The 22,380-nt window shown below is 38.2% G+C and overlaps 1 protein-coding gene and 1 long non-coding RNA gene across 3 annotated transcripts; one reads left to right on the top strand and one right to left on the bottom strand.

Moving 5' to 3' along the window:
• Window positions 1-5,642: 5,642 nt before the first annotated feature.
• Window positions 5,643-17,132, bottom strand: LOC107801341 (QWRF motif-containing protein 2-like). Of its 2 annotated transcripts, XM_016624651.2 has the most exons (6): window positions 15,226-17,132; window positions 13,301-13,420; window positions 12,861-12,977; window positions 12,645-12,734; window positions 6,147-6,254; window positions 5,643-6,031 (listed from the first exon to the last, which is right to left on the bottom strand). In XM_016624651.2, the coding sequence occupies exons 1-6, from the start codon at window positions 16,819-16,821 to the stop codon at window positions 5,948-5,950; spliced, it is 2,115 nt and encodes a 704-aa protein (XP_016480137.2). In that variant the 5' UTR covers window positions 16,822-17,132; the 3' UTR covers window positions 5,643-5,947. The 2 variants fall into 2 exon arrangements, with proteins under 2 accessions (XP_016480137.2, XP_016480138.2); XM_016624652.2 differs by lacking the exon at window positions 13,301-13,420 and having other exon boundaries at window positions 15,226-17,128.
• Window positions 8,341-10,393, top strand: LOC107801342 (uncharacterized). The gene is made up of 5 exons (XR_012702065.1): window positions 8,341-8,479; window positions 8,723-8,757; window positions 9,218-9,297; window positions 9,938-10,015; window positions 10,171-10,393. It is a non-coding gene; the product is annotated as an uncharacterized LOC107801342 (long non-coding RNA).
• Window positions 17,133-22,380: the final 5,248 nt, after the last annotated feature.

The raw sequence follows: 22,380 nt of genomic DNA, 5'->3' as shown, positions 1-22,380 counted from the left end.
AGAAAGGTTCAGGCCCAATGTCACACCCCATATCCAGGCCCAACCGACCGGTCCAAGAGACCATACCAAACGACGTCGTTTCGTCGCCAATCAATCTCAACCGTTCAATCACCCAATCCAACGGTCCAAGATCCCCCTCCCATAACCCGTCTCTAGCCCGACCTGCTTACCCCGAACCATACCCGCCCCAGCTAATCCTAAACGACCTTGTTTGGCTTAAGTGACTTAATCTGGACCGTTGGTTCCCATCATCCAACGGCCCAGATTAATCAACTAATTTTGAATATACCAAACACCCCCCACCACTCGTCTCTTCAGAGACCAAAACACACACCACCACACACCGCCGCCTTCTGCCCGCTGGAAATCACCCACGGCGGCGGACGGTGGCCAAACAACCCCAAAATCACACCCCTGAACCATCAAACCATCCCCTCTCCAAATCCACGCTCATTTTTCTTTGAATCAACCTCGAGCCCCTCGAATCTTCGATCAAAGATCCCCGTCCCAAACCCTAGCATGTCCACTTAACCCCAAAAGCACACCCAATAATCCCCTTGACCTCCTCGTCGCTAATCCCTAACCAAATTGGCTCGAATCCGAGTAAAACTCGTCGAATGGCGGATCTAGGGTTCAACGGTTCGAGTCTGTTTCAAAGCTGTCAGGGTTGAATGGGTTCTAGTTAGTATTATAAGCCTATTTTTGACGAAATAAACGTGTAATGCTAACTGGAACTCAAGTTCGAAAGGGCATGTTGGTGGGATCAGAGAAAAGAACAGTAAGTTCTTCTTAGCTTCTTCTTTTCCTTTTTCTATATGTTTATTTGTTTGTGTTAAGTTGTAATTAGTCATTTCTTTAGGTTTTCAGTTTAAGTTAATTTTTAATCCAGTAGATATTCCGCCTCTTTTTCTAATTCTGGTCAGATTAAATACTCCAATGTTCGTTTGAGTAGTTCAATCGATTATTCGTTTGCCTAAATTAGGTTCGTTGTAATTCGTCTTTGTCCGTTATTTTCTCCTTTCTCCATCAGACCATTTACTTAGTCCAGTTTTCTTCTGTCAATTAATAACATATGTTATAAATAGTTTCGTCGATTAATTCATTCTTGTTTGTAGACCAGTAGTTTTCGTCAAATGGTTTGATGTCGAGTGTTGTATGTACAGATCCTTAGACACTTAGCTTCAGGGCTCATCGTTAGTATGCTTTCTGCTCCTAAATCTTTGTTTTAATGCTATTCATTTAATTTGAGTTTCGAGCTTAAACTGTGGTCTGAGTTTGATAAATTGAATCCTAAGGTTGTCATGTTCAGGGTCTGAAATGAATCTGACATTGGTTTGAATTCAGTGTTGGTATGATAATGTTAATTAGATAGTAGTGAGTTATAAGGTTGCATTCAGAACTTAGGAGAATTGGTTATAGCTGCAGTCACAGGGTCCTCAGGGGTATTTGGGGGGTTTAAAAGTTTGGCAAATGATCTTGCTAAGTGGGCTGTCAGTAAAGTACTTAATTAACCATTAATCTAATGTGTTAGTGGGGAACAAAACATAATGGTATGGGGAGGCTTAAAAGGAATTGATTAAAATATGTTGCCCATACCTGCTTGAACTTTAAATAAAGAAAAGACAAGGGTTAGTGGGGAACAAGTGAATTAAATAAAGAAAAGATAAGGGTTAATGGGGAACAAAACATACTCTAGTGGAGTTCTAAAGAATATCATGGGCAGAATTAGTTTCTTAATTCTGCCTAAGTGCTCTTACGAGCTGGCAGGGTCAGTGTTTGGGTATAAATGGAGGGACTTATGACAGAGTTAGGGGCGGATTTGGAGAGAAGGGAGATCAGTCTTTGATCAGTTTTTTTAGAGTTAAAAGAGTTCAAAAGGTTCTGAATTTTGGGTCCTTAGGAGTTTGAGAGAGGTTCTGCTTTTGGTTCCTCTCTAATCAGTCTTAGAGAGCAGTTTTGAGGGTCCAAAAGATCAGTTTTATTTGAGGGATTTTAGGATCAGTTTTCAGAGGTTAAATTTAAAAGAATCTTTGAGGAGATTTGAGGCCAGTTTTTTAGAGTTTTAAACAATTAGTTTCTTTTAGAGAGTGCTGGAGAATTTAAGAACAGAAAACCAAAAGAAAGATACGGTTTCATTGCATCTGTATGTGTAATTCGAATTCTGGATAGTGATTCTCATTCCTTTTGATTGCTTAAGTGGTTCAGTGGTCTACTGGTTCAGTTTTGGGTTTAATACAAGCTTGGTTGAGTCTGTTTGTCTTGGTATTTGCTGTTGCTGTTGGTTTACAACATTTCTGGGTTTTTCTGGAGTATTGATTGAGTCGCTGCTACTGGTGTATTGTTATTGTATTGACTGCTACTAGCCTGTTGCTGGCCTCCTTCTCTTCTCATTGTATTGCCATTTCTAGGTATCCCTTGAATCCATAAAAGATGAGATACAGAAATATGTAAAGTTGTAATTACATGAAGCTTGATGAATGAATGATCTTTGGCCTTCAGTTTTCAATAACAACTTGTTTGGAATCCAGTAGCATAATGTGAAAGTAGTTAGTTTAGTCTGTTTCATCCTAGTCCAAGTAGTGTATTCTGGGAACCATGTTGCTCTTTCTTTCTTATCTGAATATTTGTGGTATGTAAAGTTAATTGAATACTTGAGATACTGTGTATATGGACTATTAACCTATGCCTATTCTCTTCAATAGAATCGACTTTAGTGTGGTTCATTTTTAGTATAGTCCAAGTATGGCACCCTGTTCTATAAAGTATTAAAACTGGAATATGATGGAGCCTAAAAGGTTAGGAAGAATGTCTATGTCCGTACCAGTAATTCCATGTATAATAGATAGTAGAAATGGTTTATACTTCATTGTTTAGTGTCAATAACCCTAGCCTGGATATCATGTAGTCATAGTTCAGAAGTTGCATCTCTTCTAGCTTCGATATTGAGTTATTATGATTCGCCCACTAATTGCATATTGAAGGAAAGGATTGAGGCATTAGTGTAAGTTCGTTTGGTTAAAGTCTGAAATTTTTGGACCATGGAGATTGGGCTTGAATGCGTGGCAAACAAACCCAAAGATTTCCAACCCACAGAAAGGTCTCCTAGGGGAGATTAAAAGAACGTTGGGCTCTAGAACTGATCCACGACTTTGAGCCCAAACGCTGGTGGCTGAAATGCCGGGTTGCTGCAATCGTGCACAAGCAAATTCATTATTTGGACTTGGCTGGAAGAATTCAATTCATAGTTCAACGTATTATAATTCAATACATAATTAACTAGGACTCTTTCTTTTATTTTAGAGACAAATAAAGTAGAGAATCATAGTTGCTCTTAGGTTTGCCCTTTAAATAATGAACGAGATGAGCCTCGCCAAATAAAGTACCTAGATTGCGGGGCCCTCGATAATTGTATATATTAAAATACTTAGATTTCGGGACGGGCCGTTTAGCGAATTTCACGGCCTTCCCCAAAATAATAACGCGTATTAAAATTTGAAGCCGTTACTCTTTCCAAAATACTTTGAAAGAGTTGAAAGCCGCTAGAGAATTTGAAGGTAAAAGCTAGGATCAAAAAATAAAAGTACAAAAGGTCGAAGCTTTTATAGGAGGAAATAGAATCAATACGCGATGATTCTTATTCGGAGACGACCAGTCGATGATTGACACGTGTCTGAAGTCAGAATGATGTGACTGATGGGGCGTTTCGGATTATTCGTTATCTCGGTTTTAACGTACGAAGGAAGGAACCAGGATTCATTATCGTTTCCCATCATTTCGACGAACCTACTCTCTAAGAAACGAGGGGACTATCTGTATACGGGTGAACTCGGGGTTAGCGCACACACCGACTTCCTGGTTGGTCCAACTAAGAAAGAGTACGAATGTATGAGATCAAGACTGAAGTTGAGAACTCTTTGGATCGAGGCTGGAATGGGGTACTCGCTACCGGGCCTGACGAGATAACGCTCCCCAAACTTAGAACGAGCTCCAAGACCTCAAAAGCACTATAAACTCTTGCACACGACTAACAGAGAGCCATGATATCCACACCCAACCGGATATTACGAGGGATCTCGCCCAGTGTCGGTAGTATATTGGTAATTGACGAGAAAGGAGGATTTGTACCTTTTTTTAGAATTGTACTAGAGATGTAACTCTCCTACTATATAAAGGGGAAGCGTTTATTCAATGGACACATTGTAACATGCATATCAAGGCAATACAAACTTATTTCTCTGCTTTCTAGCTACTGCAAAGTCTTGACTTTAGTTTTGTTCTTTTTCTTGTCTGGCTTCGAGCCCAGGACCCAATCGAGGGCAAAAATTATTTCTCAGTCCAAGTTCAAGCTAGGCCATATCGTTACGATAGGTTTGATTATTCATTATGTCCTTAACTTATTTATCTAACATTCTTGATTATTTGTGTTGAATCAATCCACATATCTTTAAAACCACATATAAATTTAATTGTTATTCATTTTAAGAGTAAACAATTATCATTGTCAAACTAAAAGTTTTCAGTTTTTCCATAATTCAATCACAACTATAAGTTTAGCAATAGTGCCTTCGCAGAAAAATTAAGAAAACGTAAAAAGAGAACAACCAAAAATACATTTGTCTTGGGAATCTTATTAGCCCAGTTTGGTGGTTACCTGAATTTTCATTTTGGTGGTGACTGGTGAGGGTTTGATTCCAACTTTGTAATCCCCTTCCCTTATCCCCTCTCTCTCTATATATATAGAGGCCTTGCTAGTATATTAATAATGCACCCATTTTTGGATTCTCTAAAGCGCCCTTATTATTTTTTATCCTTTCACCAAAATTTCACTATGAACCTAAAAACCTACACCCAAGCCTTCTCTACCCTCAGCTCCTTCCTTGTTTTCCATCGTCAATGGCAAAACCAAGCATAAAGGAAGGAACTGGTAAAACATTGACTCCTATGCAAATCACAATAACTACTAGTTGGGCAGAGGATTTGGTTTTTCATTAAAATCTTTTTAGGCCCTTTAAAGCTCTATTCTCCCGCTTCTTCGAATTCTCAAAATGTTATTCAAAAACCCCCCATTTCAGTTTCTAAATCTGATTCGAATACCTCAAAACATAGTATCAATTCACCCAACAACAAATCCAGTGAAATTACACAAGTGGGGTCTGCGGAGAGCAGTGTATACACAAATCTTACCCCTACCTCTCAATCAGCTTCACATCTTCTAATTTTATATTTGCTTAAAATAAATGTAGAGGAAACAAACAGAAAGAAACAACGAAAGAAAAATTTCCGTCACCCAAAATGGTTTTAAGAGAAGTTGTTTATGTTTAATCTATTTCCCAGTTTTATGTCTGTTGCTGTTGGCGGAGTCACCATTGATGAGGGAGAGACAGAAAAGAAAAGATAAAAAAAGAGAATTGACTTTCAATTTTGGTGAAAAGACAGTAAAGCCCCTCCTATAGGTGTGTTGGTCGTATGCTGCTAAGGACCTTCTAGAGAATCCAAAAATGAGTACATTGCATAATGTTTTGATGATTGCACTCGCAATTGTTTTGCACCTCAATTTCTCGCCACCCTGTAGGAAATAAAGTAGTAATATACTATCTCGAGATTTTGTTATTTATCAAATTTTATGATGAACTTCATAGGGGTTTCGAAATGCGTTTCTGCAAATTTTCACTTCATATGGAACTCGTTCATAGGACTTTTAACCATAGACGACATATATACACATTTACACATGTTTGAGATACTATAAACCCGAGTACAAGCTCCTACGAAACACGAAAAGGGCAATTTCCTACCAAAGATGCACACAGAACGCATCTACAGAAAAGCATTCCCCCAACCTGAAGCAGGTAACTCTAGCTACAACAGAAACCAAATTTCTACACATGTTAATCACCTTTACTTGCCTTGTGCTTGGATAAAGAAGAGTTGCATTTCCATCAGGAAGTTAATCATCTTTTACTTCTGTTGAAGAGCAAGAAACCATGCGTTTCATTTGTAATAAATGTGTTCTCAGGCTAAAATCTTTCACCTGTTTTACAAACTTCTGTCAGTTCTGAACAGATAATTGACAAGAAGAATGAGATTAAAAGGCAACATAAAAATGATCGTTTCGCAAATAAGGTAAGAAATGAGCTCCATGTTACCTGTACAGCTGTCAGTGATGACAAGAGATCTCTACATTGGTCAAGCAAAGCACGTTCGCTCCCAGCTACATTTTGAAGCTCATGTACCAACAAATCCACCTGCTCAACCTGTTCACATGTATAATAATGATGTTTAACGGAGTTTTGAATATGATGTGAGAGCAGTAGGCAGACTACAATTCAAATCCGTAAGAAATAAAGAGGTGCAAGAACTGCTAATGATTTCAGAGGGTATCAGGAAATAACTTCATTTTGGTCTCCATCTCATTTTGGTCCGTCTCATACATGAGATGAGCTAAAGCCAGAAGGGTCTTGCTCTTAAGTTTGCTGAACTGACTGAAAGGGAGAGCCAGTATAGATACCTCGTCCAGCAAATTTCATTTGAAAATGATAATTCTCAAAACCCTGTTACAGCCTTACACAGGTAACCTTACAGCCATCTGAGAATTTTTGAAGAATCAAATGTTTTTCCTACCACTCCATGTGCAAGCTGTGTTTGATCCCATAAAGTCTGACACATCTTATCATTTCTTAAAGCAACATAATTTAACTGATAGAAAGCACATTGAGATGACTCCTATACTTGAGGACAAAAAGTAGTTCTGTGCAAAAGTATAGTTTTAACGAAGACCACAGAGCAGTTACAGTTGTGTAGGAAAGATTGATGAAAGAAGAGCTTTCCACATTTCAAACTAAATGATCAGACCCCAAGTGAAACACTTTATGATGCTCACATTGTCCAAGCATGTAAAATAGGAAATAAGGACCATCATAATCTAAGATTTGAAGTTTCCTAAAAAGATGGGACAAACGTACCATACAAATTAAATTGCCGAAACTGAGATATTACGAGAGATTGGATTATTTTACTTCTATTTTGTTCTGTTATTGACTAAATCTAAGTTGAACCAGAGATAATTAAGATACTTTTGGGAGAATTTTCTCCAAGTTAGTAATGTTTACCTCGTATATTTATAACCTTCAGTTATCATATTATCACACCTACGAACTACTCATTCAGATGCCTACATAAGAATACATGATCAAACCATCTCAGACGACTATTTCCCATTTTATCTTCTATCTGTGCTATTTGCAGCATTTGTTGCATGTTTTAATTCCGAACCTTACTAATCTTGTATGACTGCTCATCCATCTTTAACATCTGCATTTTGAAAACATTCATCTTCTAAGTTTGTTGGTTCTTAGAGGATCAATATTCGCTCACATTTAACATTCAATTGTTCCATTGAACTTGTCTTTCGTCTTAATAAATATCTTTATATTGCATGAACTCTCGTACCACTCCTATGTTTCATCGATTCTATTTTAATTTTGTGGGACATCTTCATTTATATGGCATTCTCTTGCACTACAAAAAAACGGAACAATTATGGCGTTATTAAAGTGGCGGTTATCAAAAACTGCCATTATAGCACTATAATACGGCAAATTTTAAGCCGTCAATGATGCATCCATAAAGCGGCGGTTTTAGCATATTAAATGGCGGTTTAAAACGACGCTATTTTTATTTTAAAATTTTCATACTTTTCTGGTTTATTTGGAGAAAGTGTATCTCTCACACAAATTAGGACACTCACTTTCCTAATAAACCCTTTTTTCTCTCCCCTGCGGCGATTTATCAGATCGCCATAGCCGGCGACTCTCTCTTCTCTCCTCTCCTACTCTATCCTTTACTACTCCTCTTCTCGCTGAGGCCTTCTATTTCAAACACTGTGACATTCAAGGCCAGTAGAACCTTTGATTGGGAAGAAATGGCGAATCTGTGGTCTACGATGAAGCTCCCATAGAGTTTGCTAAACTCCGTCACCGTCACGCTTTCAGCAATTCAAACTCCTAACTCCAAATAAAGCTCAGCCAGGTCGTCTCTATTTTTATCTCCTTTCTGCTCTGTATTGATTATGTATTGATGTGGATCTAGGATTTTATTGTTGGTTTGCTTTGCTCTGTCAACATAGTTATTGGATGACAAACCTATTATAATCTACTGTTTTGCATTTTGAGAGCCTATTGTTTATCAAAACAAAGGGGTTTAATGTGGTACTATATATTCAACAGGAGGTGGTATTCCTATATCTAAAAGAGCAAAGGATTTGGTGACATTGTTGGATATCAATATCATGCCTTTGCACCCAAGGGTGTGGCTTAGTGGTCAATGAAGTGGGTGAGAACTATGAGGTCTCAGGTTCAAATCCCAGCGGAGACAAAAAACACTAGGCGATTTCTTCCCATCTATCCAAGCCTTGGTGGATAGAGTTACCTCGTACTTGTTGCTGGTGGGAGGTGGCAGGTATCCCGTGGAATTAGTCGAGGTGCGTGCAAGCTGGCCCGGACACCACGGTTATCAAAAAAAAAAATAATAAAAAAAATCAATATCCTGCCTTTACAGGTCAAAACTTCTGAAATACATAGTGGTGGAGTTTTGTTTTTCCAAATATCCAAAATTAGTGTTTCTTCCATTGATTTGGATCGTTTCCGTGAGTTGGTATTCCTAGGATGTGTTACTTTCTCCTTGTCTTAAGGCCACTTCATTCATTTTGTTTACTTATCTACAGGTTATACAGAGGCATACACAATTCGGATAGTTGAGGTAATCCTATTTTTTTCTTGTTAGATCTCCTTGCTTACTCTCCCCATTTCCCCATTTAGATATAAAATTAAAATTAGTAGAAGGAAGTAGAGATCTCTATTTTTTTGTACAGTAGGATCTTTTAGTTGATAGAAGGCAAAAGATGTCTTTGGTGGAATAATATCTTATAAATAATCACATCAATAGTTTTCTAATGCTGATTTTGAAAGTTCATGTAAAAGATAAACTCTGCCAAAATGTGCATTGACACAAGCACACCTATTTTGGATGTGCAAGAAGTGGTATATATATTGGCTAGCAATAAATCAAGTGAGGTACACCTGGCTTTAGAGTGTGACTGGTCTGGTTGTAATTTCCAATGATCTTTGGTGACCTTGGAGAAACTGTAAAAGGAATTTATGTTTTTCCTATTGAGAGTGTATATTAATCACTAACTTAAACTATATGAATGATGGTTCAGGGACTGAAGAACTTCAACAAATCAGCAAGAGAATTTATTCAATTCCTCAAAACTATTTAGTGTGTGACAATTATCATAAGGTACCTACCTTTCTCTCAACTAGCTCAAGTCATTGCTATCTCTATTCTTGCTTGCCGTTCTTATTATTCGTTGAGTTTCTTTGCTTTATTGAAGATTGCAGTAACTCAAAACCTATGTGGTAATCAAACTTTTCACTTGTTCTTTTTCGATAGAACTTTTTCTTTTTCTTTCAAGCGCAGGCAATGGATCTTCTGCTTTTGGCAAAACTTCAACATGTTAGTATAGTTAGTAGTAGTATTGACTAGAATAAATATCACATTGACGGAATGTGAGAATGACGAAACGCGGGATGGTAAATTGGAAATGGACGAGAAGAGAAGTCAGTGGATTGCGGTGTTTGTGAGTTTGTGAAGTAAGGAGGTAATGTATTTAAGGAAAAGGTGAAAGGACGGAGAACAACAAATTGGGTGGCGGTGTTTGAAACAATTATTCATTGTTGTTTCGCGCTATCCTAGTATTTGCTAGGCAACTGCACAAAGATTCATCACTTGCTGATCTAATAATCTTCTTTACGTGCATATTATTTGTGCACCAACACTTGTATAATATCTTCATGTCTTTCAATTTTTGATTTTTCTCTTATTCTGCTGTTTCCTTTTCTTTTTCTTTCGTTTGAGAAATGTTCTTTTTGAACTGAAGGCATTCAAAACATATAGCAAAGCTGAAGTTGCGCTGCATAACAAGAGGATTGACTGCTGGATCATTATTAAAGCAAAGGTTTTATAAGATTTCTCTACTTGACCACCTTAAAGTTCATGTTAATTGCGATAGTGATGACATTTTCATTCTAGTCTTACTGCAGAAAAGAGCAAAAGATAAAAGTGTAAATTTCCCCAGCAAATGATACTTATTTAGAGACGTATTTCTTGCAGGTACTTGATTCAAGAAGTGGACGGCACTTGAAGATGTTCAAACGGGAGTAACAATGCGTATCATGAATGCAACCATTAGTCATTATTGTTAGGATTGACTTAAGTTTTCCTTTAACCTTATTAAGTAGTAGTTCTTTGAGATTTTAACACATTTGGTATTGTAATTTTACACTACTTAATATTCTTTTTAATATAATGAATATTTTACTTGATTTTTCCTTTATATCTGTGTCAATATATCATAAAGAAGTAATAAACTTGCATGTGTGACATTGAAAGGCAAAAGTTACAGTAATAAATAAGTGAAGATATAAATAATATTGACGCTTTATACATGCGAAACAGGCCATTTCAATTGACTAGACAATTTGTACATTGTGGCGGTTTCAACAGCCATCCAAAACCGCCGTTATATAAACTTGTGAATTATGGCGGTTACCAAAAAAGCGCCGTATAATCTTTGTGGCGAACGTGATTTCGGCGGTTTCACGAACTGCCATTAATACATAGAAATGCACATTGCGGCGGTTAGAAACTGCCATTATATGAAGAAGTAACCGCCGCAAATACCTCCTGTTTTTGTAGTGTAATTGGAAGACTAAGTTTAGCTATCTGAATTGTCAGTATTTAGACACCAGAATTCCAGCTAATCTTCAGAACCTGAGCTTGAAGTACATATATTCTGTTTTGCTTCTACCTATCCTAAAACTTCTAGTCTCCTAAGTGCTACTGCAAGTTCAAATTTTTTGTTGACTCCCTTGCTAGTTCATCATTTATAAGACAACCCTTGCTAAGTCTTTATAAATAAATAAAAAATCATCTGCTAAATAGGGAAGCTTCATCAACCAAACTTGTATTAGTTAGCCCATCCATAATTATGTCAACAAGTAAAAACTCAAGACACATCCATGGTGTAAATATGTGATTACGGCAACTCCTCCAAATATTCTCCAAACTGTTCTCACACTAATGATTGATCATTCATGGTGTAAACCTACAAAAGGAGAAGTCAATAAAGGGAACTCATATTCCATAATACTATGAACTTGATAAGACCTTTCCAGTCTTAAAGAAATACTATTTCGCTACATTTGTGTCCTTTTTCATTCCAATCCTCAATAAGTTGTATTTGAGAAAAAATTAATTATCTAAAAACTAAAAATTCTCCATAAAAACATTATCAACTATAGAAGAAGACCAAATATTATGGGACAACTGAACAAGGAAAGCTGGTTTTATGGAATAGGTCGGGGGAGTAAGAGAGGTGCCCATACCATGAGGAAGGAAAATGGAACCATATATTCGCAAACGTTGTGAAGGAGATTATAAATTGGGGAGGTAGGTTTGGACCAGACCAACCAGCAAAAGATAATAAAAATATATGAGATTAACTTGCCAAAGGCATGGCGTATTCCAATCACAGGTTTACAAGCGAAAGGAATACTAAAGAACTCTAACACGGAGTGGTAAATACATTTTACAAGCCTAAGTGAAGGTTGGTTGTTTAGATTTGCGCAACTTTTAATTTAATCAATATTCTCCAGACCCCACTTGTGGAATTATACTGGGTATGTTGTTGTTGTTAATTTAATCAATCAATCAAGTAGGCCGTGTTGCACTGAGTGAGTCAATCAACTAGGCCTCAATCCCATACTAGTAGTTGAGGTTGGGTCCTCTATTATGAAACCTCTATAGTTTATTCAAGCTTTGAGGCTCATTTTAGTGTAATATTGATAAATAATTTGTCTTTTAAGGTAAATCAATTATTTAAATTAGAGGTTCCACTTATTCTTATACTGTCATTTAAGTTTCTAACTAGGCTAAAAAGATTTCGGGCAAACATCTGAAGTAATGTAAGTATTTCATCTTTAATCTGAACTAGTTGGTATCTCCTATAAAGATCCTTTGCTTCCATTCTACTATGCTCTTAGCTAAGTGAAAAGATTTTGAGAGATATAGGTCTTATGAGACAACTTCCTTCTGTATAACAGAACTGTTATAAGTCAGATATCTTCCATTTTGGTCGCCATATTCTCTTTGTGCTGGATTTCCTGACACGTGAATCACAGGTCATAGTGAATCAATCACAACATAAGGATAAAAATAGTTCTGTATTATGCATTGCTTGCACGTGTATATATGCTAACAAGAAGAAGAATAAATGTGGTCAAAGGGTCTTGACTTTGGCACTTTGCTATAAGGATAGCTCTCTTATCCGCCCTCCCCTCACCCACCGACCCACCCACTCTAAAAAAAAGGATCGCTCATTCAGCAACTTATATGGGCTCAATTTGATTGGTGCTTCTTCACCAAACCTCAAACACAAAAGATGCTTAATAATTTAGCAATTTGGACATCTTTTAATACAATAGTCAAATTAGCTACTTACACATTTCCCTTTCCTGGCATTTGAAAAAATAAGTGTCCACTAGCCATAAGTTTCATTTATTTATTAGACAAGAGAATGAGATCACCTTTGACAGTGAAGAACAAATGGAGGATGCCATTGCCTGCATCACATCAACGGCCGAAGAGATAGCATATTTCACATTTTGAACATCTGCCTGTTGATATTACAACCAAAGAACATTATTATCCCCTCAGCCTAAAACTGCAAAATTAACATGAAGAGCACTCAAAACATCAATAAGAAAATATAATTTCAGTTAGAATGAAAAGGAAAGATATACCACAGCCCCTGCAACAACAGGAAGACGGATAGTGCTTGATTCCAGAGCACATATAGCTCCTGACATGGAATTGGAGTGATCTCCATCTGTCAGATCCCAATTCTCCAAACTTGGCACCTGCGGTCATGAAAAAAAAAATGTTTCCATAGTGAATGGTTTAGTTCACCTACTGGCGTTAGCAACAGATAGACAACCAAATATAGTAAAAATGCTTTTGGACAAAATGGAATAGGAAATATTACGATATCATCAATTTTAATCTTGTTTCTTCTTTGTTTCTATTTCTTCAAATGCCTTTCACATTCATATGCATATTCCCACATCTAATATCTACATTGCGAGCAGTTGCAATTCATGGGTACGTGGTTATATGAGCAAATTTTATGTACGTCAACGGATTCCTAAAGCTTGGTTTGGAAAAAAAAGGAAGCAAGTCTTACTTGTCCTTTGAGGATGGAATACAACTTCACATTTTGTTGCAACAACTGCAGCTGGATTCTTTTGGACTTAACTGAATGCCGTAATTTTGAAGTGGCCAACCATGCATTGTACAGGGTCCTCTAGTACAAAATAATTAAATGAGAAGCACCAAAATTTCATGCAATTTCTACTAAAATAATAAAAGCACTTGAATTTTCAACTAGACTGAAAGAATAGAGCTTATCAAAAGAATAGAGCTTGCCAAAAGATCAGACAAACTGAAGAACAGAGACCCTAATATAATGCACCCAGATCGAGAAAACAGATAAGTGGGGAAGAAGTAGAGATATCTCGTCCAATCTCATAAAACATCTATACGTGTTAAAGTCTTTCAGAACATATTCAGCAGCTGTCAAGCTCTGACAAGAAACAAAATGTTTTTTCTAATGCAGACAACAATAACATCATACCCAGTATAAATCCCACAAGTGGGGTCTGGGGAGGATAGTATGTAATGTACGCATACCTTACCCTACTTGGAGAGGTAGAGAGGCCGTTTCCGATAGACCTTCGGCTCAAGAAAAGGTGGAAAGGAAGAGAAGGGACGAAGAAGAAGAAGAGGAAGAAGAAAGAAAGAAGAGGGAGATAAAAGACGATAAGGAAAAAGTGGAGAAAAAGAGAAGCCGAAAAAGAAAAAGTAGCATCAAATAGTAACAATCAGGGAAATAGGATACACAAAGTGAACAAAACAACAAGCAAATACTAGAGATCAAAGAATACGGAAATACAAGAATGCTACTAATACTACTAGTAAAGAACGGGGAACTCTCTACTACATACTAGCCTTCTACCCTAATCCTCGGCCTCCACATCCTTCTATCCCGGGTCATATCCTAAAATTCAACAGAGCTCCCATCTTTCTACTATCAGTGCACCTTAAGTTCACAGGCTTGATTCTATGGAGCTTGTGCACATCCTTCCTCTAAACAAAATTTTAGTTGAAGTCACTCTCCAAATTTGGACTAGTACAATCCAAATCTCTACCCTTAGAAAAAAGAATAAAACATAAGAACAAAACAAATGCATGAAACTGAGAAGAAAAGGTCTTGCTCAAGACACTTCTCATGCTTCTCCTGCATAAAGCGGCCACAATTCACCACTCCAGATTGAAGGATCTCTCAATCAACATGATGACTTACACAGTGCAGTGAACCCTCCAAAGTTTTACTATATTTCTTTTTCTTCACGCAATTAAGCATGCACTATGGTTCAAATGCGCTATATGCCTGTGCATTAAACTTCCTGTTTGTTTCTGTCAAAATCATAAAATGAGTTCCTAACATACAATCCTGGCCCATATTCGCATGAACTTCCAGATGTCTGAAGAAACTAATCCTTTTATCTATCACAAACTTTTACACCTCTATAAGTAGCAGTCTCTGACAGCTTGGTTTAACATTAATGTCGTTCAGCAAATATGGATGCCTTCGAGACCTTCAAGCTACACATTCTATGTTTGGTACGATGAAAATGAGGGTCATGGTAAAGGAGAGAAAGTCATTGGTAAACCTCAAATTGTTAGGTATAAAGAGAAACAGAGTGAAACACAACAAGAGTTGCATACCTCTCAACATTACTTCCAAACATACCAAGAAAAACAACCATTACTCTTTTTTACTTCATTCCTCCAATCCTCACTCTTCCAACCAGTCAAGCACAGTACACCATTCAGAGAACCATAGTCAGAGAGTTTATTTGTTTGGGGTTTTAAGAATTTATAGCTTTTCCACATTTATACTCGATACAAAGATTGGCAACCAATAGTAAAATCCAAGATGATGCTGCATATTCAGTATCTTTGTGAACTATTGAATAAAAAAATTGTACAATAGACCCGTTTTTAACCAACATCTAGAGAACCAGTGGCATACTAGAAAACCATTACCTCTGATGTCTCTGTCTGTGACGTTAGAGCAGCTTCGGCTCTAGCATTGGCAAATCGCCATTGAATTTGCCGATTATTCAGTAGCCTCAGTTCATGTGCATCACTGATACGATTCTCCCCAGCTTTTCCTCTTCTCGCATCGGCAGCAAAACTCAAACTTGAAGGCATAATGCAAGCATTATTAGGTATTGTACGCGTAACACCATTTCTTATTCTCGTAGGACTGGGCATACCCCTTGATAGAGAATTTTTTGATGGTGTAGCCATTACACCATTTCTTATTCCTGTAGGACTTTGCGTACCGCTTGATAGAGAATTTGTGGATGGAGTATCCGTAACACCATTTCTTGTTCTTGTCGGACTTCGCATACCCCTTGATAGAGAATTTGAGGATAGTGCCACTGCCTTACCTAGTGAAGCTGGCTTTGCCCCTCCTCGAAGAGGAGATACGAAACCTCTAGAAGCTGGAGTACCCGTAACACCATTTCTTGTTCTTGTTGGACTTTGCATACCCCTTGATAGAGAATTTGAGGATAGCACCACCACAGTACTTGGTGAAGCTGGTCTTTCCCCTCCTCGAAGAGGAGATACAAAACCTCTAGAAGCTGGCATACCCCAAGGTGATGGTGTGGGACTATCAATCAAATTTCTCCTATTAGACATTTGCTTCAAAGGAGCCGCTGTTTTCAATCCACTATTTTTGGACACTGGTGAACCAGGTTCCGCCCTGCATCGGATCCTGCTACTAGTCTCTTGCCAAAACTTCACTGGCACAACTATACCAGGGGAACTGCCTCGCCCTTGAGCGACATTACCACCTTCATAGACCCCTGAAGTACTCCCTGATGAAACACTTTCACTATCTGAATTCACATTGAGCTTAACCACATTACCACATTGTGGTTTCAATTTAGCTGCAATTTTAACTCCATGATTGTCATCAATCACTGATTTTGATAATGACCTAAGTACACTTCTGGATCCAAATTTCGGTATTTCGTTGCCACAATTCAAGCTTCGAGTCAGAAAACTTGAATTCACCGGTTTTAATCTCCCCGGCCACCGTTGTTGATCACTCAATACCCGATCATTCGCCGGCGTAACTAACTCCGGTCCAGCTTTTCTCCGCTCCGGCGTACCTCTCCTCGCACTACTCAAATTGTTCCAGGTAGGAGCAGGTTTTTTCTTACTAACAGGAAATGAAACCGACTCACCTTGAAACGAAATCGATAAACTCCTTGTGGAGGTCAATAACATCTTTGCCGCAGTAGGCATTTCCCTTGTCACAGGCGTCGTCGGCCGTCTCCGGTCCACGGACTGCGACCGCTTAATCAAACCGGAATTCTGAACCGGCGTTGCAACGGGACGAGTAACCATCGGTGATTGACTCCGCCGTGATGCGATTGACTCCGACGATGATGAATAACTACTTGTGTTCGAAGATGACGTTGTTGAGATAAAAGATGAAGATGATGTCGATAGGTACCGAGATGTAACCTCTCTCGATTTCGGTCTTCTTTGAGGCACATTTTCAGCTTCAGAACGAAGCAATGGCGGCCTTTTCGGATTCTGACAACTCATTGACACTGCAATCATAAGTTGTGGCCCGCAAAGCGCCACATTACCATCTCGACCGTGATCTTTACTACTCGACCTGCCCACCTGAATTTATTGACTACAACTAATGAAGTCCGCTCACCGAGGTCAACCAAAGAACAACCTCGATATGTATATGAGTAGATAGAGAAAGACTCCAACAGGGAGTTTTAGAGAGAGAAAGTGATCGGAAATATGACCGTTACGAACGGCCGGCCACAAATTAGGCGGGGAAAGGAGAGAGAAGGAGTGGGGGCCGACGGCGAGATTTTGGAGTATAACTGTCTTTCCACTGTGTGCTGTGCGTGTGAGAAGAAAAAAAGAGAATATGCCTTAAGAAGTTGTACAATTACGCATCCTGGTTGTACCTTTGATACGGAATTTGAAGGAATGTCTTGGAGCAAGAGTCTGACATGGACCTCAGTGATTACGCGCGAGATTAAGGGAAAGGATATCACGCGCTAGGCTTTGGCAAGTGGAACGGGTAAATTGAGGAACCGAGCACGTTAGTGGGTTTTGTGGGCACGTTGATAGAAGTGAGTGGGCAATCCCGCAATGTGTAGGTCCCACCATGGCTCGATCTTAAAGGAAGTGGTGTGGGGCCAGAAAGTCCTCTTTTTGTTGTTGAATCGTCGGAGAAACGGTATGCTAGTACAATTGATTTTGATAGTTTAATCACATATTAAGAGAATTAAGTAAATGATTTTTTATGTCCCTTCGGGAACATCCGATATTTAAAAAAAAAAAAGCAAATGTTTTTTTATTAATATAAGAAAATATATTGCGTGCCTGCAAAAGCTGTATCATAAAAGAACATTTCTTACCGAACACAAGGAATTTTAAGATCATAAAGAGAGCATGTTGTAAGACTACGAGGCTGAAATTACTTTCATAATTCCTCTCTCAAACGAAACTCCAGAATCATGAATCCCCAGGCCAAAAATCACCCAAACCACCTGATATTGATCATGACATTTCCATACAATCCAACCTAGATACTAAGTTATCCTTCAAGGACATGCTAACAACATCTAATCCGATGATGTTTGATGCTAACCTAAACCATAAAGATATAGAGTTAACAGATAGCTCTCAAGCGGAAGAAAGGACTGACAATCCGGAGTCCCTCGTTACAAGAGGTATCAAAGTTATTGCTTTGTCAGAAGAAGATAGACAAAGAATTTACGAATCTTGTGTTTAACCAAAAAGTGGAATTCGGTCAAAGCTTTAATTTAGAAGAACTCGGGTTACTGATAATCAAAAAATGTATAAGAGAAAGTAATTTGGCTAGCAATAAGATAATTAGAAGGAGATAAAGTAAACCGATGTATTCAAATAGTTCTTCTCCTACAATTGACCCAACCTTTCCCTTTTATAGTTATCTTGGAAATATACATTTTGCCTTTGTCATAATAAGGCCATTATAGACAATTAAAGACATTAAATGCTACGTTACATAATCATTGTATTTTAATACAGATTCTCTAACTTTTTTTAGTATTTAATGCTCATTAAATATTATATTTGTACTCTCTTGTGCTGTCAGATTCATTCTCCTTGATTCTTGGACTTAAATAGGTACGGGCGTTGAATCTTTTGAGTATCCGCTCGTGCCTCCACTTATGCCTCTGCTCGTATCTGTTGCAACTCGTGCCTCTTTGCCAATCATAATTCTTTGACCAGTCTACGTGTCATGACACGTCATCTTCCAATCACTTTAATATGTAAACTCAATTTTTTCCAATACAGATAGTCCCCCCACTTGCCATTTATTCATCAATTGAATATTTGGGAAGTGAAATTCATTAAAACGGGAATTTTTGTCACCATTAATGCTATAGCAGAATCAACGCTTCATTTGTCACTTCCATTTAATGCTCTTCACACGTGGCACCCTTTTACTGGTTCTGCAACTTTGCAGCGCTTTTTAGGGCTTTTTCACGGCTTCACTGATCACAAAGCGTCAGTTCTCATTATGACTTTTCCATCATTGCACCTTTTCCTTTGACGGTTGTTTCACAGTATAAACATAGTTTTCTTCTTTGTCTTTATCACACAAAGTTCTCAAAATATTCAGTTCTTGAATCTTTGTTTGTTTCTTCCTCATACTATCATGTCTTCATCAAACCCTAACCCTAGAAGGGTCCCCATAGTTGATAACATCCCTAATGCCCGCAGTAGGAGTAGAAGGGGAGGTAGGCTTCGTAATTTAGGATCTTCATCCTTGCGTGGTTCTTCTCTTCCTTCGCCTAGTTGTGGCCCTTATTCTAGAACTAGAGGTTCTCTTTCACACAGATTTTCTTCTAGAGGTAAGGAATCTTCTGAACCTCTTCGTGAACTTCTAGTAGAGGAGATAGTTCCTGCAGAACTATCTTTCTATAATGACAGAGAAACTCTTAGAAATCAAGTATCTTCTTTAGATCGCGTTGATATCTATCCCACTCAAATCACTGAAGGTTTGATTTCTTTAGTCCGTAGAGACTGCCATTGGAGTCATGATTTTCCTATCATTATTCTCAATCCGAATCAAAGAATTACCTCTTACTTAACTGGATTTTCCTTTGTCTATACGTACCCTTTCACATTAGGATTCAAACCTGCTATCGATCCTGTTATTCTCGAGTTATGTCGTTTTTTTGATGTTTGCTTAGGTCAAATTGGCCCAATAATATGAAGGGTTGTTGCCTGTTTGAGGCATATGACCAACATAGCCAGTGTGCCTTTTACTTTCCCACATCTAATTCATCTTTACTCCCCTAGACTCTTTCGCAATGGTGTTTTTACACTAGTAGCTAGGAGCAAAAGAGTTCTAATTAGCCTTGAAGATGACAAAGACCGTGGCTGGTATGCCAGGTTTGTTGCTGCCCCCACTATTGATTTAGTGGGTGATGAGAACGTTCCCTTCCCCCGAGAAGTGGAATTTTGCATGTGAGTCTTCTAACTTTCTCGTACCTTTTTCTTCAATTTTGTTGATTTTTCTAATTTTACTTTTCTTTTCTAGCAACCATGGGAGTTGTGGAAGATGTTCCCAATTTCCGTGATTGGGTAGGAAAGCTGTTGAGTATTGCACCAATAGATGGTAGATCTTGGAAGACCCTTTCCCAACGTTTTGGTTGGAAAGTAAACACTCATGGTAAGATCTTTTATTTTATTTTACATATTGTTCTTTCCTGAACTTACCTCAATCCTTCTTTCTATCAGGATTTGCTATTCGAGGAGTTACTGCTGAGGCGGTTGCGGCTTCTCGCATCTCTTTGGAAAGGGCTCAAGAAATAATTTTGGGCTCTTCATCGAAAAGAAAAGCCGTTGATGACCAAGATTCCGAAGAAGAGGAAGACGGGGGTTCCTTGGTAACAAGGCCACGGGCTCGTAGACGCATTATTTTCGATGATGAAGCAGAAGCATCCCCCCGCTGTTCTATTCCTCTTACCGAATCTGTTGAAGCCTTGGTAGTGATCCCTGATGATATTGATGATGCTCCCGTTGCTGCTCATGATTATGTTGAGCAGCTTTTTGACCGCGGGTTTGGTAGTGAAAGTTTAGGTCCCGTTTCTGATGAAGCTCCCTTGGCTTCTTTTTCTCCTCCCGTGCCTGTGACTCCTACTTCGCCGATTATGGCTGCTTCCGTTGCTCCCCAGGCTGTTTTTACTACTTCTACTGCTCCTCCTTCGATAATTCCTCATCCGCCTACTCATCATGCTGAGGTTGCCTCCTCAAGTAGGAGTGGTGCTATGAGTCAAGTGATTATTGAAGTCCCCGCTGAGGGCAACCTTTTAAGGAAATTGGGTCAAGTAGATGTGTGGCTAAAGACTTTAATTGGTCCTGTTGAGAGAGCCAAGCTAGAGAGCCATAGTTCTTTGACCTTGATGAATGACATTGTGCATGCTTCTTTAAAGTTATTCCTTTTACTTTGTCATTTTTCTATCTTTGGGATTCTCATTTCCTTCCCTTTTCCCTTTTTAGGCTAATATCATCGGCACGGAGATGATGAAAAGGGTTACCCTCTCAGAGCAGTTAATGCGTGATTACTAATTGGAGGCATATAATTGGAAGGAACAGTATGAAAGTCTTCGGATCGACATGGAGTACTTAGAAGAAAATAAAAGTACCTTGGAGCAGCAGGTGCGGGCTTTGACTTCGGAATTGGCAGTTGAAAAGGCTTCCTCCAATCAAGTAGACAAGGAAAAAGCTCGTCTTGAAACTTCTTTTTTCGAGCAGCTTTCCAAGGCAAGTGAAGATATTAGAGAGTTGAAGGCTCTCTTGGATGCAAAAGAAGTCTATGCTGGTGAACTCGTACAGAATTTGACTCAAGCCCAAGAAGACCTCCGGGTTTCTTCTGATAAGGTTTGTTCCTTAGAAAATTCCCACGTCTCTCTTCAAACTTCTTATGAATCTACATTGGCTGAAAATGAAAGCTAAAGAACGAAATCGCTGACTGGGAAAGAGATTATGAGATCCTTGAAGATAAGTCTGTCATTGAAGTGAGTTGGGCATTTTTGAATTGTCGCCGTGATACTCTTGTTGAAGCTAGCCAAGAGAATTTTAACTTGGAATCTGAGCTAGCTAAGATCAATGAAACTATTGAGAAGACTTAGCAGAACCAAGATTTTCCTTCTCCCGTGGCCGAATCTTCCGCAAATGTTTAAGATGATACGGGTATCACCACTCCTTCAAGCCAAGTTGAACCCGTTGCTGTTGATGTACCTGCTTTAGTTCCTTCATCTTCTCAGTGACAAGTTTAAGTTGTTTGAATTCCTTTGTGTCTCTTTTTTTTTCTTTTTGGAAAATTGTGGTTAAAACCCTTGGTCTCATTTGAGGGTTTGTTTTGGAAACTTAAGTCCCCAGACCTTTTATGGTGCAATATGTATAAACAATTTTCAGTTTATGACTAAGTTCATACTTAGTCTAAGCTTTTTAATATTAAGAAGTTTTTCGTTACTATTTGAACTTTTGTTTTGTTTATTCTTGCCTTTATTTCTAAGGACTTACTGAATAACTTGCATTTTTACTCTTCAAAAAATGCTTCTGTTAACTTCATGAATACTTAAATTAATCATGAATTTTATAAAAGAGGGCCCTTTTATATTCGACACTTAATGAAGAAGACGTCTCAACATCATAACGGTGTTAATATATGATAAAAGAAACAGGAATACACATGTTTCTTGAAATAACTTTGACAAGTTTTTATTTGAACTTTGTCTAATTTTGAATAACACTTTACATGTATTTGAATTACATCTATAACTTTCTCGTAACTGTTTTTCTTATAACATATTTAAAAAAGAAAAATAAACACGAGGTTTTTATTTATAACCCATTTCAGTACATTTCCTTTACCCTAGCTATGGTAAGGTCTTTCGTTAGGCTTAGCTCATGACTTTGCTCTGTACTTGACTCATTCATTGAGTGAACTTTTCAGGCTTGATCTTTGATTATTTCTCAATCTTCTTTGCCTTCATTATACACATGTCTGTGTATATTATATAGTCCTCCAAGTGTTTGAGTGTTGAAGTATAAAGCCTCGAGCACTTGATTGTTCCTCTCATTTGGTCCTTT

Source organism: Nicotiana tabacum, chromosome 18 (assembly GCF_000715075.1).
Source record: "Nicotiana tabacum cultivar K326 chromosome 18, ASM71507v2, whole genome shotgun sequence".
Lineage (NCBI taxonomy): Eukaryota > Viridiplantae > Streptophyta > Magnoliopsida > Solanales > Solanaceae > Nicotiana > Nicotiana tabacum.
The sequence above is the reverse complement of the archived record's forward strand: the minus strand, read 5'-3'. Positions and strand labels throughout refer to the sequence as shown.